The sequence below is a fragment of the Budorcas taxicolor genome, chromosome 11 (genome assembly GCF_023091745.1).
Source record: "Budorcas taxicolor isolate Tak-1 chromosome 11, Takin1.1, whole genome shotgun sequence".
Classification (NCBI taxonomy): domain Eukaryota; kingdom Metazoa; phylum Chordata; class Mammalia; order Artiodactyla; family Bovidae; genus Budorcas; species Budorcas taxicolor.
The window spans coordinates 130023543-130042769 of record NC_068920.1 but is presented as its reverse complement, the minus strand read 5'-3'; the positions used below and the strand labels follow the sequence as shown (position 1 = coordinate 130042769).

The 19227-nt window shown below is 48.7% G+C and overlaps 1 protein-coding gene across 1 annotated transcript in view; it reads right to left on the bottom strand.

The window, feature by feature from the left end:
• The window catches only part of ALK (ALK receptor tyrosine kinase), a 730858-nt gene that overhangs the window by 105608 nt on the left and 606023 nt on the right, over positions 1 to 19227 (bottom strand). Inside the window, exons 6-8 of the mRNA XM_052648260.1 lie at positions 17633 to 17764; positions 9531 to 9662; positions 8132 to 8232 (exon numbers count right to left, since the gene is read on the bottom strand). Coding sequence (XP_052504220.1) covers positions 8132 to 8232; positions 9531 to 9662; positions 17633 to 17764 — 365 coding nt within the window. The remainder of the gene's footprint in view (positions 1 to 8131; positions 8233 to 9530; positions 9663 to 17632; positions 17765 to 19227) is intronic.

The window sequence follows — 19227 nt, the reverse complement described above, 5'->3', positions numbered from 1 at the left end:
ACTGTTGATTACTTTAGCCCATTAGCATGTGTTCTGGCAGCATCAACCACATCGCAGGAAATGGTGACAGAATGCTAGGTTCCAGCGGCTTCCCAGCTCTAGGTACTAAGGTAAGAAAGATTTTGGCCCCAGATCTCAGCAGGGCCATATTTGTTGGGTCCTTGAGACTCAATGAGGAGTCACCTTGTTTGCGCTCATCCTGGACCATGGCCATGCTCATGATTGAGAGGCTGCACAATTAATTAATTAATTAGGATGAAGCAGGTTCGTTGGGCACATCCCCCTGGCGCTAATGATTGGCATTGTGCAAAATAATGCTCCCAAGCTGCCTGCACTGCTAATTGACTCAGAGGAGAAATAAGAATATAGCCTGTCTGAATTTATGTCAGCAGTGACTTCTTCACACCTATGCAGAGTAAGAAGAGGGATCGTAATAATTGCTGCCATTCATAAAAGCTTGAAGAGAATACAAAGAGTTTTTGCATTTTAATCTAATTCTCGCAGCAAGTAACACAGGCATTTTTATTCCCAATTAGGGACACTGACTGACTTGAGGTCCTATGGCTCATTACATGGCAGTGTTGAGACTCACACTCAGGCGACCTGAGTCAAGTCCAGGGACATTAAGAGTGTTTGCAGGATTGGCCTAGGAGTTGGACAGACCGGTTCTGCCTCTTAATAGCAAATCACTAGCAAGTCACTTAAGCTTTTGAAGTCCCAGGTTCTGCTTCAGTAAATGGGGCAACAATTCCTTACAAGTCTCTTTTGGCAATGAGATAAGGCAAGTGGCCTGCTTAGCACAGTGCCAGCCACATGGGAGGGGATCACTATTTAAAAAAATACAGTAGTCCTCATCTCAGCCATTTCACTTTTTGTAGTTTCAGTTTCCCGAGGTCAACTTCAGTCCAAAACTATTATATGGAAAATTCCAGAAAAAAACAATTCTTAAGTTTTAAATTCTGTGCCATTCTGAGTAGCAGCTTGAAACAATGAAAACTCATGCTGACCCCCTCTGTCTCACCTGAGACATGAATCATCTCTTTGACTACTGTGTCCATGCTGTACACACTACCCAGCTGCTAGTATAGGAGAAATATGGGGCATACAGGGTTTGGCACTATCCGTGGTTCCAGGCATCTGCTAGTGGTCTTAGAGCGTATCCCCTTCTTTGATGGGGGGTGGGTACTGCACTCCTTTAGTTACTTTACGGTTATTAAGGGTCCCTCCCTTAGCCCCAGACTAAGGGAAGGTTTCTTTCTCCTAGGAGTACAAAGATTTAGGGTGTTTGAGGGCTCTAGTTAAGAATTTTGGCTTGCGTTTTGTAACATAGCCAAGTGATTCATAAGTAACTTGGAGACCAGGACCTGTCATACTGGAAGTCAGTGTTCTTAGTTTTCTGCTGAATAAACATTCTAAAAAGATCCCAGATTCCTGTGGTCTGTCTCCTGGCTGGTTACATGGTGGGTTTGAGAGGAACATTTGCTGGCTCACCGCCTGAGTGAGGACCTCCCACTAGCCTTCTGTGTGTCCGTCCAGCCCAGCCAAGTGCCATGCTACCTTTCTGGTCCTGTCTTGGCAGCTGCCACGCTTCTTGTCCTGAGGGTGAGGACCCTCGCTTAATTCTCCAGACTGAGGGTCGTTGGATAGAGCAGGTCCAGCCTTTGATCTTGGAGTCATCACAAAAGTCAGATACTAATAGTAACAGCAGCAGTTACCTGCAATGCAGGAGCTGCAGGAGACGTGGGTTCAATCCCTGGGTCAGGGAGATCCCCTGGAGGAGGAAATGGCAACCCACTCCAGTATTCTCGCCTGGAGAATCCCATGGACAGAGGAGCCTGGCGTGCTACAGTCCATGGGGTCGCAAAGAGTTAGACACGACTTAGCACACATGTATACACGCAGCAATGGAGAGGCAGAAACCACACTTATCAAACATCTACTGTGGCCAGATCCAGGCTGGGCGCTTTTCTAACTTGTCTACTTGTTTCTCCCAACAGCCCTGCAGAGGACACTGAGGCTGGGAAAAGTGAGGTGACTTGCCCAAGGTCACCCTGCTAGAAAGTGGCAGGATTCTACCAAGGACTGCAGGACCTCAAGGAGCTGCTCCAACCACCACACCATACTGCCTTCATGATGCTCCTTTTGCTCTGGCCCCAGATGACCAGCTGGGTTCCTCTAGACACAGGAGATGTCATGCTTGTTGGGCCGTGGAACAGGAGGGAGGCAGCTGCCTGGGGCCACCATGCTGCTCTGACTTGCTTCAGATGTCAGCATCACCTCACGGGAGCCAGAGGGAAACTGTGCTTCTTGCCGGGCCCACCATGATGTCCTGGGCAGGGATGGACCACCCAGCTGGGTGTTGCATAGCTACCATGGAGTTCTGTCTCTGCTTCTTCAAGGCTCCCCAAAGCAAGAAGAGGAGGGGTGCAGAGAACAGAGGGTGTGAACACAAGCCCTGGTGAGTCTAGCTGCATTTGCTCTTGATTTAGGCAAACACTGAAGCCTGGAACTATCCAAAGATGAGAGGGATTTGCTGCTGAGTTGGTGAGCATTCTGTCACCACAGCGGATGTTACAGTGTTAGATGAGATGGGAGTTGGATATCCAGTCCAACTCAGGTTAGTGGAGGGATCTAGGGAGGGTATTGCCCCAGTCTGCCCCTGAGCTTGCCACCGGGCCCTCACTGTTTACAGAGAGGGTCTCTACGGTCACCAAAGGTGTCTGTGCAGCATCTCTTGGCCACACAGGGGCAAAGGCTGTCCTAGGTAGACTCAGCAGGAAACTGCTTGTTCCTCTACCAGGCAACACTCTGCAGAGGACCAGGGGAGGACAGTGAATAGGAAGAGGGCAAGGGGCACTTTCCTTCCCCGCCAGGCGGGCACATGTTCAATGCAGAAGATGGGATGGATTCAGGACACAACAGCTTTATTCAGGATCAAGCTCATGAGGCCTCTTGAAATAGCCTTTCCTTCCTGATTTGCTAAAATAAGTGAGAGCACGTGAGGCTGGGAACAACGCACACACAAGGCACAAACAACACCTGGGTTCTGCGGGTAAGCAGCAATGTCCCCTTGGTTGCTTAGGAATTAGACCCAGTGACCAGTCCCAGCTTGAGGAGAGATGAAGCAGGTAACTAGTCTGTTACAAAATGGTTGGCATGACTTTCCTCCCTGTCTCTGGAGATGAGGACCCCGTGGTGAGGAGGATGAGGTCTCTGGGTGAGGTGGGAGCCATGCCAGTCCTCAAGGATGCTTCCAAGGCCCACGTCAGCTCCCCGGAAGCTGAGAAGGTACCATCTGCCCCCGGCAGGGGCAGGGTAATATGACAGAAAGAGCACAGGGCTCAAGTCATAAGACCTGAGTTTGATCCTGATTTTGCATGTACTGGCTGTGCACATTGGGGACATTACTTTCCTGTCTTGCGGAGATGGGCTGTTCTCTTCCCTGGGCCGCCCTGCACGCACCCTGACCCAGATCACGGGCGGGGCAACCCCTGACACATAGGATCTTCTCCAGGAAGTGAGCTACATAGAATATTCTCAGCATCTTTAGCCTCTGCTTGTGAGGGTTTGGTGGGGTTGACAAAGGAAGAGCCCCTCAGCTTTTGTATTTTCCCTTGCCCCAAGTCATCCTGTAGTAATTATGATTACTCTTATTTTTCTTTTCTTGACCATTCCAAGGGGGATTTTACCGTTGAATTAATAAACTGTTAAAACCCAGGGGTCTCAAAGTTCCTTTCCTCTTCCTATCTGGAAGTCCTATTTGTTTGCCCAAGGGGAGGGAGTGAGGCCAGCCTGACTAAGCCCCATCCTCAGAGCCATGACACTCACTGAGATGCAGGTTTACACTGAGATGCTGGAGAACGTCTCACCAGCCAAATCCCCAGGAAGGATGGGCTCTGTGTCCAGGAATAAGTGCCAGCAGTCTGGAAAGCCTTACAATATCAACCAGAGAGCAATTTCCTGAAAAACTCCCTGGCTTCCTGCCACAAGAGTCTCCTTCCCAGTGGGGCTTTGCACAGAATTTAATGGACAGCAGAGGCCAATTCCAGAGGCCGAACTCCTCTCCCACCTTCCTCTGGCCATATTCGTTGGTTTTAATGACAGAATGGAGGTCTCCTTCCTGTGGACTAGATAGCCCATGTCGACATGGAGGAGTCCCGCTGGTCACCTTCTGCCCTGGTCTCAGCAGCTCCCAGTCGCTAATCAAAGCTGTTATCACTACAGGGCAGATGCCAGAGACAGAAAGGCCAGGTGTGTTCCAGCCCCAGGGTGTGTGTGTCTGAGTGTTTGCACATGTGTGTATGGAGAGGACAGAGGTGGCTGCAGCTTCAGCAAGGTCAGAAAACCAGTAGCCAGGAACTGGCCTGCCCTAGGGTGTCAGCACAAATTAAGTGGGTCACCTCCCACTTCTTGGGTCCCTTTCGTTTCTGCAGCTCATAGAAGGAAAACTACTTCTACATTGTGGACGGGGAAAGAGATTGAAGGAAGCCCACATCCCCCCCAGGCTTTGTTCTGTCCTGAGAACATGGTTTAAAATATTCTAGTCACAGCTCAGACTATTCAAATAAAATAGAATTTCAAACCACATGGGGCTTGTTGAGACATTCAGTCTGCTAGGATGTGTGAAAGGCAGGGGGAGGGGCAGAGACGGCCCCTGCCACTCTCCCGTCCTTTTTATTACCAGCAGCTGCAATGCTAGACACATCCCAGTGTGTCTCCCCACCCGGGGGACGCGAGCAGTTCTGACAGCAAGCAAGCGCATGAAAGCCACGGTAAGGCTCTCCTCCCCAGTGGCAACTTTAATTATTTGAACTGGAGCTCAGCAAAATTAAAATAAAATAAAATCTGAATGTGTTTTAAGTGGCTCCTCAGTTTCTTGCAGAGAATAGATCGTGGGTAGGAGAGTGGGGCAGGGCTGGGCAGAGGTCTTTAAATATTCATGCCCCACATGCCACTGTGCAGAGCCATGGAGGCGGCAGCGTCTGCACCAAGGCCAGGCAGTGGAGAGAGGCCCTGGCGACAGTGGCTGCAGGGATCTGGGGGGAGGAGGCCAGAGCTGGCATGCTTCTGAAATGCCCTGGAAGCTGGTTGGCACAAAGACACACCTGGGTATGTCTCCAACATCGGTAGGCCACTGACCTAGATCCACGTGGCTCTCAGAGTGGCATCCCCTTCTGTCTCCACCACCTCTGTCCCCCACCCCATCAGTCAATTCTAATCCCTCCTCGGACTCATCTTTCCAAAAAGGCAAGTTACATCATGATCTTTGGCACCCCAGGTAATGGAGGATAGCTCTCAGCTTGGGTTCAGAATGAATTTCGGTCACAACAGGCAAGGGCGCCTACGGATAGTCACTCTTAAGTTTCAGTGTGCATCCAAATCACCAATGGTTGGGCTTGGAAATGCAGATTCCTGGGCCCTTGTCAGTGATGTCATTCAGGAAGTCTGGGGTGGGGCCCAAGAATCTGCATTTGTCATATTTTCCAAGTGACTGCAGTTGGAGAAACACAGACCTACCAGTAGCTTGTAGCCAGATTTTCAAGGAAATGCATTGAAGGCAACACCAGTTTCCCTTTGGGATCCACTGATGATTGTAGTTTCTCAAGAGTATTTTGAGTTATTCGGCAATTACTTCAACTCTCTAGAGGCCATGGACCAGGACTGTTAGGGTTTAGAGAAGATGCTCAGGGGTGGGTGTCAGCTGGGAGCTCAGTGCTTCCAGCCTGTCCCCATGGGCCTGACTGTCACCAGAGACTTCCACCCATGGCTCTATCTAGTGTCCACCTTCCTGCACCGGGGCCCTATAGCCAGTGGAGGCCCCTTTAGGGTTGGAGGGAGGTTAACCTCACACAGTCCCACACAGCAATGCAACATCTGTTTCTCTGTCAACGACATTCAGCCAACCTGGGAGAAGGAAATCAACTTCCTGCCTTCTGTATTTAGGATTCGAGGGAAACAGATGGCAGGGCTTACAAACCTGGAAATGCATATTTCTATTTTGGCCATTTATTTTTCTGATGAAAACATTTCTCCAACATTGGGAATTCAAAGACCCAGCAGCCTGAGATGAATGATCTGAAACCCTGAATGTGAAATAACTGTGAGCTGAAAACGGAGTGGTCTCCCTGCCTTCCTTTCACTCCTCATGCTGAGCCAAGCTCTGGAAAAGGGCAGGAAATAGCAGAAAACGCCCAGAGCAAATGTGACTGGGGAAATAATAAAATAGGCCAGTAAAACAAAACACCTATTTAAGCTATTGATCAACCCAAAGGTTATTAGAGAAATGATGAAGTATTAGAAAAATATCATTTTTACCTTGACATTTCTTTTTTTTTTGAAATCAGGCTCACATTAAATCTAGTGGAAAATAAATTTGAAGGTGAAGTGATTTTAAGGATTCCCCTTGCCTGTCAGACAGGCCAATCACCTCTTCTCATTTAGACTTCCTCTTAAGAAACCTCCCTTTCTAGGTGATGCTCTGAGACACCCGAGAAGTATCAACGATGACTGAGTAATTCCACCATTTGCAGCAGAGAGCACGGTTTCTCAAATACAATTTAACATAACGAATCCACTTATTTGTGCCCTGACTTCTTCCAGAAAGGATTTAAGGTGGCGCACAGAGCTACGTAAAACATGCACTAGAAGGTGAGGGTGACAGGGTAGATGTCAAGTAACAATATAAAAGCTAATCAGGAGCAAGGCTGCTGCAAACTTACTGGGTAAAGACAGACTTAGTTCCACCATTCTTCTGATTAAAAAACCATCATTGATATATCTTTTCCATTCTCCTTTGCTTTATGTCTGTGAGTTTTTATTTCACAAAAAGACTAGAGGGCTTGGATTTGCCTGTACAGGAAATGGCAACCCACTCCAGTATTCTTGCCGAGGAAATACCATAGACAGACTGTGGTATTACATGGGTAACTGTGGTGGGTTACAGTCCATGGAGCCACAAGAGTCAGGATTCAGGGACTAAATAACCTCTTTCCTGCATCTCTCCTGGTCAAAGCCCCGCCTGCCAGGCACTGCAACCAGCCTGCTGAGGGGATGTGAATGTGGTCAGTTTCGCAATATCCACAACTTGAGAGGCAACAAACTGCTCTGAGAGCACAAAGCTCTTCCTGAAAGAAGCCAGGAAGGAGTTTCTCCTGTGAGTTTCCAGAAAGAGAGGACTGGCCAAATTTAAATTCAGTCCTGACTTCCTAGAGTGTGCGCGGTACTGTCGCAATGCTGGGCCAGTGTGCAGAAGCACACTCTGGCTGTTGGCTAAAGTTCTCTTCCTCCGCCCCCGTTCTTCTTTGCATATTTATACGGAGTTTCAGACACTGTTGGTTAATATTTGTGCTCCTTACTCTGTACTAGACCGCATGACAAGCCCTTTACAAATATTAACCTATTGAAGCTTCACCTCCCTGGTGAGGCACTCTGAGCCTCTACTTTCCAGGCGGGAAAACTGGGGCACTGAAAGGTTATTAATGGATAAAAGAAATTAGACCACCAGTCAGGCATGGAACCTGGATTGGACTCAGGTAGTTGATTCCAGAGTCCAAAAGCTTAATCACTGGGCTCTCCTGGGGGTCTAAGCTCATCTCCTGGTCCCTAGAGAATATGACCCTGGGCTAAGAATCCTGGCACCAGGCCCTCAGTTCCCACACTGAAGGGGTAACAGCTTCACTGTCTGTCTGGGCCAGTGGCTCTGGAGGCACTTCACCAACGGTCATTGATGCCTTAGTGATATTTATGTAAGTCAAAGTGTTGATGCTTTGAAACTTTGAAATGTATTGTAAGAGACCAACATCTTTTAAAAGGATTCTGTAGAAAGTTGCTGTTACCATCGCCTTGTCTTGGAAATATTTGGGAGGTTCGCTGCCATCAAAGTTCTATTGCAAATAGCTCAGTGCAGCTGAGTGTGGTGTTTAAGGTGAAATTCTCTGCCATGGTAAAGACGGGACTTTACCATGTTGGTAGCTACTGTCTGCCTAGAAAATGGTGCAAACGGTCCTCTGGTTCTCCCACAGGAGAACAGCAGCCTGACCATCAGTCTATTTTGCTCATCTGTGCGCGTTCACCTGGAAGTGCCCGAAAGTGGGAGGAGCAGGCAGAGCACTAGAGGAACACCAAGACTTGCCTCACACGGAGAGTTCTTCATGGGCGCAGGAAATGTAGCGCTGGCCACTGTGGCACTTTCAGAGGTGGGGGCGTCAGTGATGCTGAGCAATAGCGCGTGGCCTGGGCAGAGAGGAGAAGAGTCAAAACTGCACCATTCTTGTGCACTGAAGGGCCTTGGGGTGCAAGGTTAATGGGCCCCGCACTATTCTTCTCTAGCCTCGGGACGGAAGACGCTGTTGCTTCTGCTTCCAGTGGGTAAGACAGCCTGCTTATCACTGACTGTGAGACTAGGCTTGTGCAGAGGTCTTCGTTCTAAACAGCCTGTGACATTCCAGCACCGTACATCTGGGTTACTGCATTCCCTGATCTCCCATGGCCACCAGTTTTAGCTCATAGCCCAGGAGCAGCCTGAAGCATGCTGGACTTCCCCAGGTCCACCCCGTCCCCCGTTTCCAGTCATGCCAGTGCTTTGCCCTCCAATGGTCCCAGAACCTTCACTGTCTACTCCCCTCTCCGGAGCCCAGGTCAGCCTGTGCCTCATCCGCTGGCCAGAAAACCTGGAGAACATGAGCCTCAGTCCCACGTGGTGCACAGGCCAAGGATGAGGCCCACGACTGGATGGTGTGGCCTCTTTAGGGGACCAGCGCTGGGAGCTACACAGGCCCCACAGACCACCTCTGACCCCATGTCCAGGCCAGCACTCCCAGGTGTGGAGTCAGCCCAGTGTGGGTGGCATCTCTTGGGTATGTGGAGACCCCATACCCCCTGGCAGTCAAGCAGGGCCTGTGAGAAGATGGGCTACAATGTGGGAAGGGTGGGAGTTGCCAGTTTCAGCTGGATGTAGTGGTAGGGTTTGGCTGAAGAATTTGGGCCCCAGGGAATGATCTAGATACAGCAAAGTTCCCAGGCACGATCCTGGGGCAAATGACAGGAGGACCTCCCTGAGTCCCAGTCTCCCACGTTATAAAGTCTCCTACCTCTCTGCAGGATGGAGGGGGTCTCTCTCCCTTCCCCTCTGCTCCCCTGTGTTTACTTGCTCCAGCCGGAGTCCCTTGTACAAAATTCCTCTCTTTCCAAGCAAAGATTGTGCAGTAAGGAAAAATAACAGTTTTCCTTATTTCTCAGTGAGTTCTGTGCCTAATACACAGCAGGTTTCAACAAACTTGTCAGATTATTACTATTGTTATTGTTCTTATTTTTTAGCTAATCTTTTATCAAAGTTCTCATTTTAAGGATCAAAGGATCAAAAGGTAACATCAGCCTTGGCTTGATTTAATCACTCTAATGCCCAAGGGGGTCTGAAGAAATTGTGTGGGCATACCCCAGGGCAGAGGCAGAGAGGTCCAGTGGCTCAGGGTGGTGCCCCAATTCTGTCGTGTGGCTAGGTAGGCACCAGGGAAGGGAAGAGAGGGTGGTACCTTGGTGGTCGTGGAACTGGGCATCCTTTAAGGTCTGGACTTGCCACTGGGGCGTGTGGGGTGATGGTGAGGTTTGGGTCCAGCCGCAGAAGCCGTCCTCGAAGTCGCAGTAAAAACCAGCAGGGAGTTTACCTGCAGGGAGAGCAGAGGGGCACAGTCATTGCCGGGACTGCTAAACCCAAAACATCAAGTAAAATTAGCCAGGCATGACCATTCTCTTTAATAACAGCTCCCTAACCAGACCCACAGTGTCTAATGCCACTCATAGTGAAGAGAAGCCTAATCTCTAACTTGTACATGTGCTGGTCTTCTGTTTTCTGATCTTCTGAAAATAATAATAACTTCACAGCATGGGGTATTGTTAACCCAGCTTTATATATGGGAAAGCAGAGGCTCAGCGATGTTAAGCAACTTGACCAAGGTCACAGAGTCAACAAGTAATCCAGCTGGGATTTGAACCCAGCTCTTCTGCCTTATTTAGAGAAGGCAATGGCAACCCACTCCAGTACTCTCGCCTGGAAAATCCCATGGATGGAGGAGCCTGGTGGGCTGCAGTGCATGGGGTCACGAAGAGTCAGACACAACTGAGCGACCTCACTTTCACTTTTCACTTTTCACTTTCATGCATTGGAGAAGGAAATGGCAACCCACTCCAGTGTTGTGGCCTGGAGAATCCCAGGGACAGCGGAGCCTGGTGGGCTGCTGTCTATGGGGTCACACAGAGTCGGACACGACTGAAGTGACTTAGCAGCAGCAGCAGCAGCTTCTGCTTTATTTATTTATTTATTTTTGGCTGTGTTGGGTGCTTGCTGCTGCGCACAGGTTTTCTCTAATTGTGGAGAGCAGGGGCTACTCCTCGTTGCAGTGGTCGGGCTTCTTATTGTGGTGGCTTCTCCTGTTGCCGAGCACAGGCTCGAGGGCATACAGGCTCCAGTAGTTGTGGCACACAGGCTCACTTGCCCCACAGCATGTGGGATCTTCCTGGACCAGGAATCCAACCTGTGTCCCTGGCACTGGCAAGCGGATTCTTAACCCCTGGATCACCAGGGAACTGCCTCTTCTGCTTGTAAATTCTGTGCTCTTTACACAGATCCACCATGAACAGGACCCTAGAAAAGCCAGTGTGTGTATACATATATATATATATATATATATATATATATATATATATATCACTGAAGTACATTTCCAGTGATCAGCACAATGATAAGACTGTGGTGGTGGCAGTGGTAGTGTTGGCTGGGAGGTGGTTGGTTTGGGTCCCTCAAATCACCTCTGTCTGCAGAGACACATGCTGCTCAAAACTATCTGTTTCCCTTTGTTTCCCAATCCCCTTGCAGTTAAGCGAAGCCCCATGGCTGGTTCTGGCCAGTGACACGTGAGTGGAAGTGATGTGCATCTCCTCTGGAGTGAGGCTATGAAAAGCCCTGGTGTAGATTTCAGTCTCTCTCTTCTCCTGCTGAAGTGACCAAGGAGAATTCTCGTTCCTGGGAGCGCTGCTGCAGGAAGATGGCGCTTCTGCCAGCAGGAGAGATCCTGTGGGGTAGAGGCCCCTCCCCCCAACCCTCAGTGGACAGGAAGAACCGTAAATGTTATTTTTAGCCACTGGAATCTGGGGATGGTTTATTACTGCAGCATAACCTAGCCTATCCTGACTAAGCAACCCCAGCCCCTGGGGCCTCTTTATATCATCTGTTGGCTCAGCATAAACGGTCCTGTTAGCACTTCTCTCCTTATCAGCCCGACCTCAGGTCCCATTAAAGAGGCCACCGTCAGTTCTAGAGACCATATATTTCCCCATGGCCCACGGAGAAGGACAGGAGCAGAGGGGTAGAGAGAGCTCCCTTGCTTCAGCTCACTCATAGAATGGCTGGAAGGCTCTCAGCCCTGAGGAGCTAGTGGGTTTTCCCGACTATCCTGATGGTGCCCAACAACCCTGGCCAGGCCTGTCTCCACGCGGGAGCTCTCGAGCAGGACCCAGCACCTCCAGTGTCCTTTCTTTGTCTCAGCCTTCTTGGCAGCTGCAGGCTGACAACAAGGGCCCTAACACTTCCTGGCTGTGACAGCACCTTAGTGAATTATTACTCATTTCCCCCTGATTCTCTGTGCATTTCACACAGAGGCAGAATTATAAATTAAAACAGGCTGTCACTGACTCTGAGCATCTCTTCCCATTTATACCCCCCTGAAGAAACCATCCCCCCACCCCGGCAGCCCCACATGTTCCTCTGATTAAAAATCCAAAAGCAAAGGAGATCTTTCTATTTTATTTTTTATGCCCCCCTCAAGGAATTTCACATTCACTTCTTTAGCAAAAACTAACTGGTAGCTGGAAGCGACCTTCCAGAAAACGTCCTTCACACATATGCTTAAACCAAGACCAAGATGGAAAATTCCAGCAGGCAACGACGGGCCTCAGGTAGAAGGAAGACGCGGGGCTGAGCTGGGTCCTGCACAGCATATCGCCCCCTCCTCACTCTTCCAGTAAGTGGAGGGAGAGAACTTAGCCTGACTTAATGGTGTTGGTGCCTCATCAGCACCGGACACCTGCGCTCTGGTCCCAACCTCTCTGCTTTCTGTAAGTGACCTCAGACAAGTCACTTCCTTCCCTCATCTGTAAAGTGGGGTAAGGTAGTGCATATTTCACAGGGCTGTTTGAGGACAACGTAAGAGAGAGAGTATGGAAACATTCTGTAAACACAGCAGCGGTGGCATTATGAATCATCATTCATATCTAGGCAGGGAAACTCAACATCTGAAACTGCCAACACTGCCCTAGGGGCCAGAGATGGGTCCCTCTGCTCCTCTCTGGAAATGCCTGGGTCTTCCACTGAGACAGGATTGAGGAAAGCCATTGGCATTCTCCACCTTCTGGAAGCCCATTCTTGTCCTAACTTGGCATAGGATCCAGGGTGAGCTGAGGTCAGAAGCCCCTTTCTTTTTGGATGATTGAATAAAGGGAGATGAAATAGGCCAAAATAGGTCAAAGGGCAACTTATGTGACAACTAAAACCTTGAAGGGTGGGCAGTGGTGCTGAGAGGATTTCTACCGCTGTAAGAACATCAGAGCATGTGCTCAGCCAGGAGCCAGTCCTGAGGAAGATGGTGGGGTGGGTGCCAGCATCAAGCCCTTGGTGGATCAGGCCGGGGTGGGAAAATTGCTGCTAAGACCATTGCTGAGCAGTGCTGGCACCCTGCGTTGGATCTAAGGTGTTATGTTACCTCATCCATCTCAAGCACCTACTCAGCGCCTGGCATGTTGCAGGGCCTCAATACTTATTTGCTGAATGAAATGGGAGTTGGTCGATCTCAGGGTCGGGAAGGAGGAAATGGCAACCCACTCCAGTATTCTTGCCCAGAGAATCCTATGGACAGAGGAGCCTGGGAGGCTATAGTCCATGAGGTTGCAAAGAGTGAGGGCACGATTGAGTGCTGACACTTTCACTTTCTTCAGTCCCCTAACTCTCTGCCACTTAGAATGTGGTCCAGGAGCCAGCCACACCTGCATCACCAGTGAAATTGTGAGCTGTGCAGAATCTCAGGTCTACCCTCCCTTCCCCCATCTACTGAATCAGAATTTGCATTTTTAATGCTCTTCACATGACTCCCAGACACCTTAATATCTGAAAGGCACTGCTGTAACCCACCCTCTTCTTGGGCTGCAGCCAGGTACTTCGTTGGCTGGACGGCCAAATCGGCTATGTGTGGGTCAGTCAATCCCACAACATTCGGCAATTATGACACCTGATTCCACTCTAAGAGAGACAAATTGGTCGGGTCACAGAGATGTGACCTCAGCAGCAGCTGCAGGAGCTGCCAAGTATAAACTCCAGGCCAAACGACACTACTCCGTTTCTTTCCTGTGTGACAACTCTGTTAACATTTTTGATAAATATGTGTTATACATTTCCTTGAAAATATAGAGTCATGGGAAAAATGCTAGAAGAAATACATCAAAATATTATGGTTATCTCTGAGTGTCTAAAAGGGAGGGTTTGGGGCAATAGTTATTTTCTCCCGTGTACTTTTTGATTTTCCAAATATTTTACAACCAACGTGTTTTATTTTACAATAAAGAAATAAGCCTAAAAAAACAAACAAACAAACAAACAAACTGTTTTAGCCCGACAGGAAGAGTATCCCAATAAAGAGATGAGATTATTGAGTACGTGGAGGGGGAGTAAGCTGCCTGTAACGCTGAGTGAATCCACCACCCACCCAAGGAATGAAGGGGGGCAACCTGACCCTTTTCTGGGACACTGCATGCCTTCAAGGCCATTGCTCAGAACACAGAGGGAACCTTGAAGACACCCTTCACTGGGTCTGTATTCGGGGATGTAGACATGAACTGGCTATGTTTAATTAGAAAGAGGTGTATGGTGTATGGTGGTGGGCTTGGAGGATGGGATGTGAATGGACACGTTCCTGATTGGATTAGAAGGACAAGAGCAGTGCCACCTCCATTTCAGTTCCCCAACTCGTCTCAGTCAGAAATGCCCCTCAAGGTTGAGCCTGATAAATCTGAATGAAGCTTAGTGTGAGTATGGGGAAAGTGTCGGGAGTTGAGGCTGGGAGTTGTCAGGATACAGCCTACTTTATCCCTCTGAATTTCAACCATGGTTGAACACCCCGGCTTAAGTTTAGTGATCCTTATGGGGACATCCCACCAATCTTAAAATGACTACTGCTAAGAGAATATGTTCCAACAAGTTCCAGACCACCTGGGGAAGGACCAGATGAGGTCAAGAGCATTATCTTTAACACATCATGGACAACAGCACCTCAGCAAGCATTATGTTCTAACTCATATTACTGATGAGGAAACTGAGGCCTAGAGAGTGGAGGCGAGTGATCTGAGTGACCCCTAGAAGAGCTCTGGACCTCCCTGCCTCTTCCTGGCCTCTTCTTCCTGCGTGGATATGTGCTGAGAGTTGTGTTGGAAATTGCCAGAAACTCATGTAACTAGTGGGTCCGGCTTGCAGTTGAAGCCAGCCTGGATCTGAATCACTGCTCAGCCACTGGCCAGCAGGCTGATGGACTCCAGGTTCCTCATCTGTATCATGGGCACAATAGCATTGTTGCAATAGGATTGCTGTGGGGGTGAAATAAGTTAATGCATGAAGAGTGTTCAGAGGAGCTCCTAGCATACAGAAAATTCTCAGTGTTAGTTGTTACTATGACTATTGTTATTATCTTCATGGGGTTGGTTTCCAGAATCAACATTAGCCAGTGTGATGGGGAAAACAGCTTAAATGCTGAGAGAATAGGGGTGCCCATAAAAGAAAAAGGATATTTACCAAGAGTACGACCAAGATCAGAGTGGCAAAAAGATCAGAATAACCCTCCTTCTAATTGGACTTTCCTTCTATCAACCGACTTCTGTAGCGAAGAGCTCGGTGGGGTGTTCTCCAGGATGGATCGGTCATTCTGACAGCTGGTCAGAACAACTTTTCAAGTCTGGCTGAAAAGGCTTCTGGGCTTCAGGTGCCCACCCTCCTTACTGGAACCAGGCTGCCCTCAAGCTTGGAGTTGGCCCTGAAAACCCATTAATGGCAAGCCCCAAAATGGTGGGAAAGTGCCCTAAACCCACAGTAATGAGCTGGATCCCGCAGGCTCAAAGCTCTAATCATAGCTCTGTTCCCGACACGTTGCGTGACCCTAAACAAATCAATTACCTTCTCTGTGCTTTCATTTTCCCAATTGTAAATCAGGGCATGGACTGCCTGACCTGTGTCCCAGCTGGGAAGTGGATATCACAAACTTTAAAAAGGCCAAGGCACAGTCACACAGCTCAGAGGCACTGCTGGAAATACCATAGAGACCAATAACTAGAGAGAGACGCACATACAGGCTGGGTCCGGGGCAGCACGGCTGGGCCTGGCTTCTTGTTGGTCCCTGTGTGTAGTGAGAGCTTGGAGAAAAATCCAGGAGCAGACCAGTGTGGAACAAGCCAAGGGCTTACCTGCAGCTCATTACCAAGTTTTATCTAAACAACCACTATTCCATGATTATTGGAAAATGTTATTGGAAAACGTCACTGGAAAGTTTTGTATAAAAAGGAAGATTTTAAAATTGAAAAATGGATTTCTTTACTATTTCACTTGAAAGGGAATATATAAAACCTTTTTTCTGTTAAGGGAAAACTCTGTCCTCCAAATGACCTTGGGGACACTGTGAACTTCTTAGAGCTGTTTGGCAGGCAGGCCCCAGCGTCCTGGAGCCACTGTGTCTGAAGGGGTACTGACTTGGCTGCCCAGTGCCCCAGGGCACCCCAGGCTGCTGTGTCCTTTCCCAGCCATGGTCCCCTTGTTTCACTCCCTGCCTGCGTGTTGGATTTTCAGCTCTATGAAGACAGAGGCTGTGTTATTCGTCTGTGCTCCAGGATCAAGTGCACTTTTTAGTTCACTTTACATGTGTTCTGCAAGTGCTTGCGGTTTTCCTGGAAGAAATGTCTAGAGTGTTCACTCCTCCCCAGGCAGCTGCTGAGAACCCCGTCTTCAAGTGGAGTGAGCACTGGGCTGGGCGTCAACTCTGCCCCTAACTCCTGGTGAGACCTCAGCAAGCTGTGTCCCCTGGGGAGCCCAGGTTCCCCAACTCATGCACTCATTTTAATCCACAAGGAGTCAGTGAGCACGTGTGCTGCACCAGGAATCATTTGAGATCTTGGTATGGGGAAGAGGACCAGACCCACTCTGTCCACATCAGGGGAGAGAGGCATGGAAACCACCTCCAAGAAATGCAATGGATGCACCCCCACTAGCATGGCTAACATAAAAAAGACAGACAACAGTAAGTGTTGATGAGGATATGGAGAAACTGGAAACCCTTATACATTATTGGTGGGAATGTAAGATGGTGTAGCCATTTTGGAAAACAGCTTGGAAGTTCCTCAAAATGTTAAATATAGAGTTATTATATGACCCAGCAAATCTATTCCTAGGTAGGAAATCTCATTTCTAAGAGAAATGAAAACATCTGTCTGCACAAAAACTTGTATATGAATATTCACAACAGCCCCAAAGTGGAAACAACCCAAATGCTCATCCACTGATGAAGGGATAAACAAAATATGGTACAGCAATACAATAAAACAGTTTCTGGAGATAAAAAGGAATCGAGTACTGACATGTTCTAAAACATGGATGGGCCTCAAAAACATTATGCTAAGTGAAAGAAGCTAATCACAAAAGACCGCATATTATCCGATTCCATTTGTATGAAATGCACATCTATAGAAACGGTAAGTAGATTAGTGGTTACTTAGGGCTCACGGGAGCTGAGGAGGGAAGAGGGGGAGGAAGCCGAAGGGGGAGGGATTGGAGGGAATTGAGAGATTGCCAAGGGTTTCTTTTTGGAGTGATAAAAATGTGCTAAAATTAGATTGTGGTAATGGCTGCATAGTTCTGACTACACTTAAATTGTACACTTTAAATGAGTGAATTGTATGGTATGTAAATTATATCACTCAAAAGATGTTAAAAAGTAATGAATATTATGGTGCACGGATGCAGGGTGGGGGTGGGGTTGCACGGAGGAAGAAGAATAAACTGTACTGGATGGCAATGGTCAGAAGATGCTTCTCAGAGGGACTGACTTTTGAAGTGAGTCTTGGAAGAGCAGATGTGACTTAAGATGGGAAAGGGCATTCTGGGAAGGGAAAGGACACAAACAAAGCCAGGAAGGTGAGAGGATGCTCAGAGGAGGTTTGATGTGGCTGGAGCTGGGGTACATGGAAGGCTGTGAGGATAAAGGAGGCACGTGGGTGATGAAAGAAAGGCTTAAAAAGTGAAGGAGGTCTGGGCCTCGAAGGTTTCGCACGTCATGTTCGAGTTGGGCTGTAGTCTGCACATTTTCTCTATACATGAGGATGCTGAGAGCATAACATAAAATCTGGCTTGGTTCTTAATTATACGCTTTTTCTAGACCATGGGTCTTAGCTCCATCTTTTGAAGACTTGTGTAAATTTTGAAAGTTGCCACTGAGAGAACACAAGTGTCACGGGGCATAAGGGAGGTTGCTCAAGCTTGCCTACCTTGGGTGGTGGGGGGAAGGAGGGGATGTGAGCACAGGGTGGGGTGGGTGGGGCAGCCCCATCTACTCACGGCACAGCTGGCCTTCGTCTTCTCCCTGGGCACAGTCCCAGTGGAAGTCACAGGCCTGCCCAAGCTGAAGGACTGTCCCGTTCCAGCAAGTGAAGGAACTCTGCAAGGCCATCTTGGAGCCCGGAGATGATCCTGGAGCACACACAGAGACACAACCCTGGTCAGCTCAGCAGTCCCGCAGGAAGGCTGTAGAGAGGCATCTCTCCATACCGTTCGTATCTCACGGCCTGAGACAACCCTGGCTTCAGTCTGGCCCAAACCAGGGTTAACACCAGGAGGCAGAGAGGAAGTCAGAGCCCTGAGCCCACAGACCCCTGGCTGTGATGTCAGTGGTAGAGTGGCCTGAGCTTTGAGCCATGCTCCCCCAATGCTGTGGGTCCTCCAACCTGTGGCTTTAGTGTGCCAGGTGGACAGCCTACAGGGCCCAAAAGCTGCCCTCTCCCTCTCACGGCGGGGGCTTGCTGGAGGTGGCCCTGGGCCCTCTCCACAGGCTAGGCCCAGAAGGGCTCCGTTTGTCAGCTGATGGCAGGTGACCACTTGTCACTGTCAGATCGGCCCCCAGCCTAGCTGGACATTGTCAGTAGCTCTTGGGCACGGGAAACACACAGGCCCTGCTCCCTTTGGGAATCGGATCCAAACTCTTTAAATTGTTCTTAAACGTCCTCTGTGGTCTGGGTCCAAATTTCCTTTCCTGTCTCACCTCTCTCGGTCTCTCCCCACAACCCCTGGCCTCCAGATCCTCCTGGCCTTGGTTGGATGCAACCTGGTGCTAGAATACCCATTCCCAGAACATCTTCTCCACCAAGTTGCTTGAGCCTCTGTGTGTTTCCAGCCCTAGCCAGTGTCCAGTTCACAAAAACTGTGAACACTGGGTGACCCATCAGTGGCTGGCTGAATAATGCCTCCCCATCAACATCCATATCCCAATCCCTCAAACCTGGAAATATGTTATTTTATGTAACTTGTTGTGATCTTTAGGTGGCAGGTTATCCTGATTATCTAGGCGGGCCCAGTGTAATCACAGGGTTCTTATAAGACGGTGACAAGATAGTCAAGGTGGGAATCAGACCTGATGACGGCCAGCAAGGTTTTGGAGTCCTGGGAGGAAGAGGTTGGAGGGATTTAGGATAACAAGAAAAATTCTCCTTCACTTTTGCTTGGTGATTTCTAGTTTCCAAAGTATTTTTTTCTTATGCCTTATACATGCTCATGAAATACACTTAGGACCTTATTGCCCTCATTCTCAGTCCTACCAAAGAAAACATGAGCAAAATAAAATGCTTGTAAAGTCTTCCCCAGCCTATGAAACAAATGTAAGCTGTGTCCTGTTTTATTCACACCTTATGATCAGGCCTTGTTTCTCATCATGTGTTTTCATGAACATGTGCATGTTTCATACACTAATTACTTGTCATTCCCCAAATAGCTGTTACTTTTACAGTTTCTTTTACTTTCCTTCATTTGAAAAATATATGCCTATTGTCTAAAGTTCAAAACCAGGGTAAAAATCAACAAAACAATGCTCAGAATCTCACTACCCAGAGGCCATAATTTTTAATATCTCGGTAGATTTCTCTTTTGTTTTCGGCCTGTGC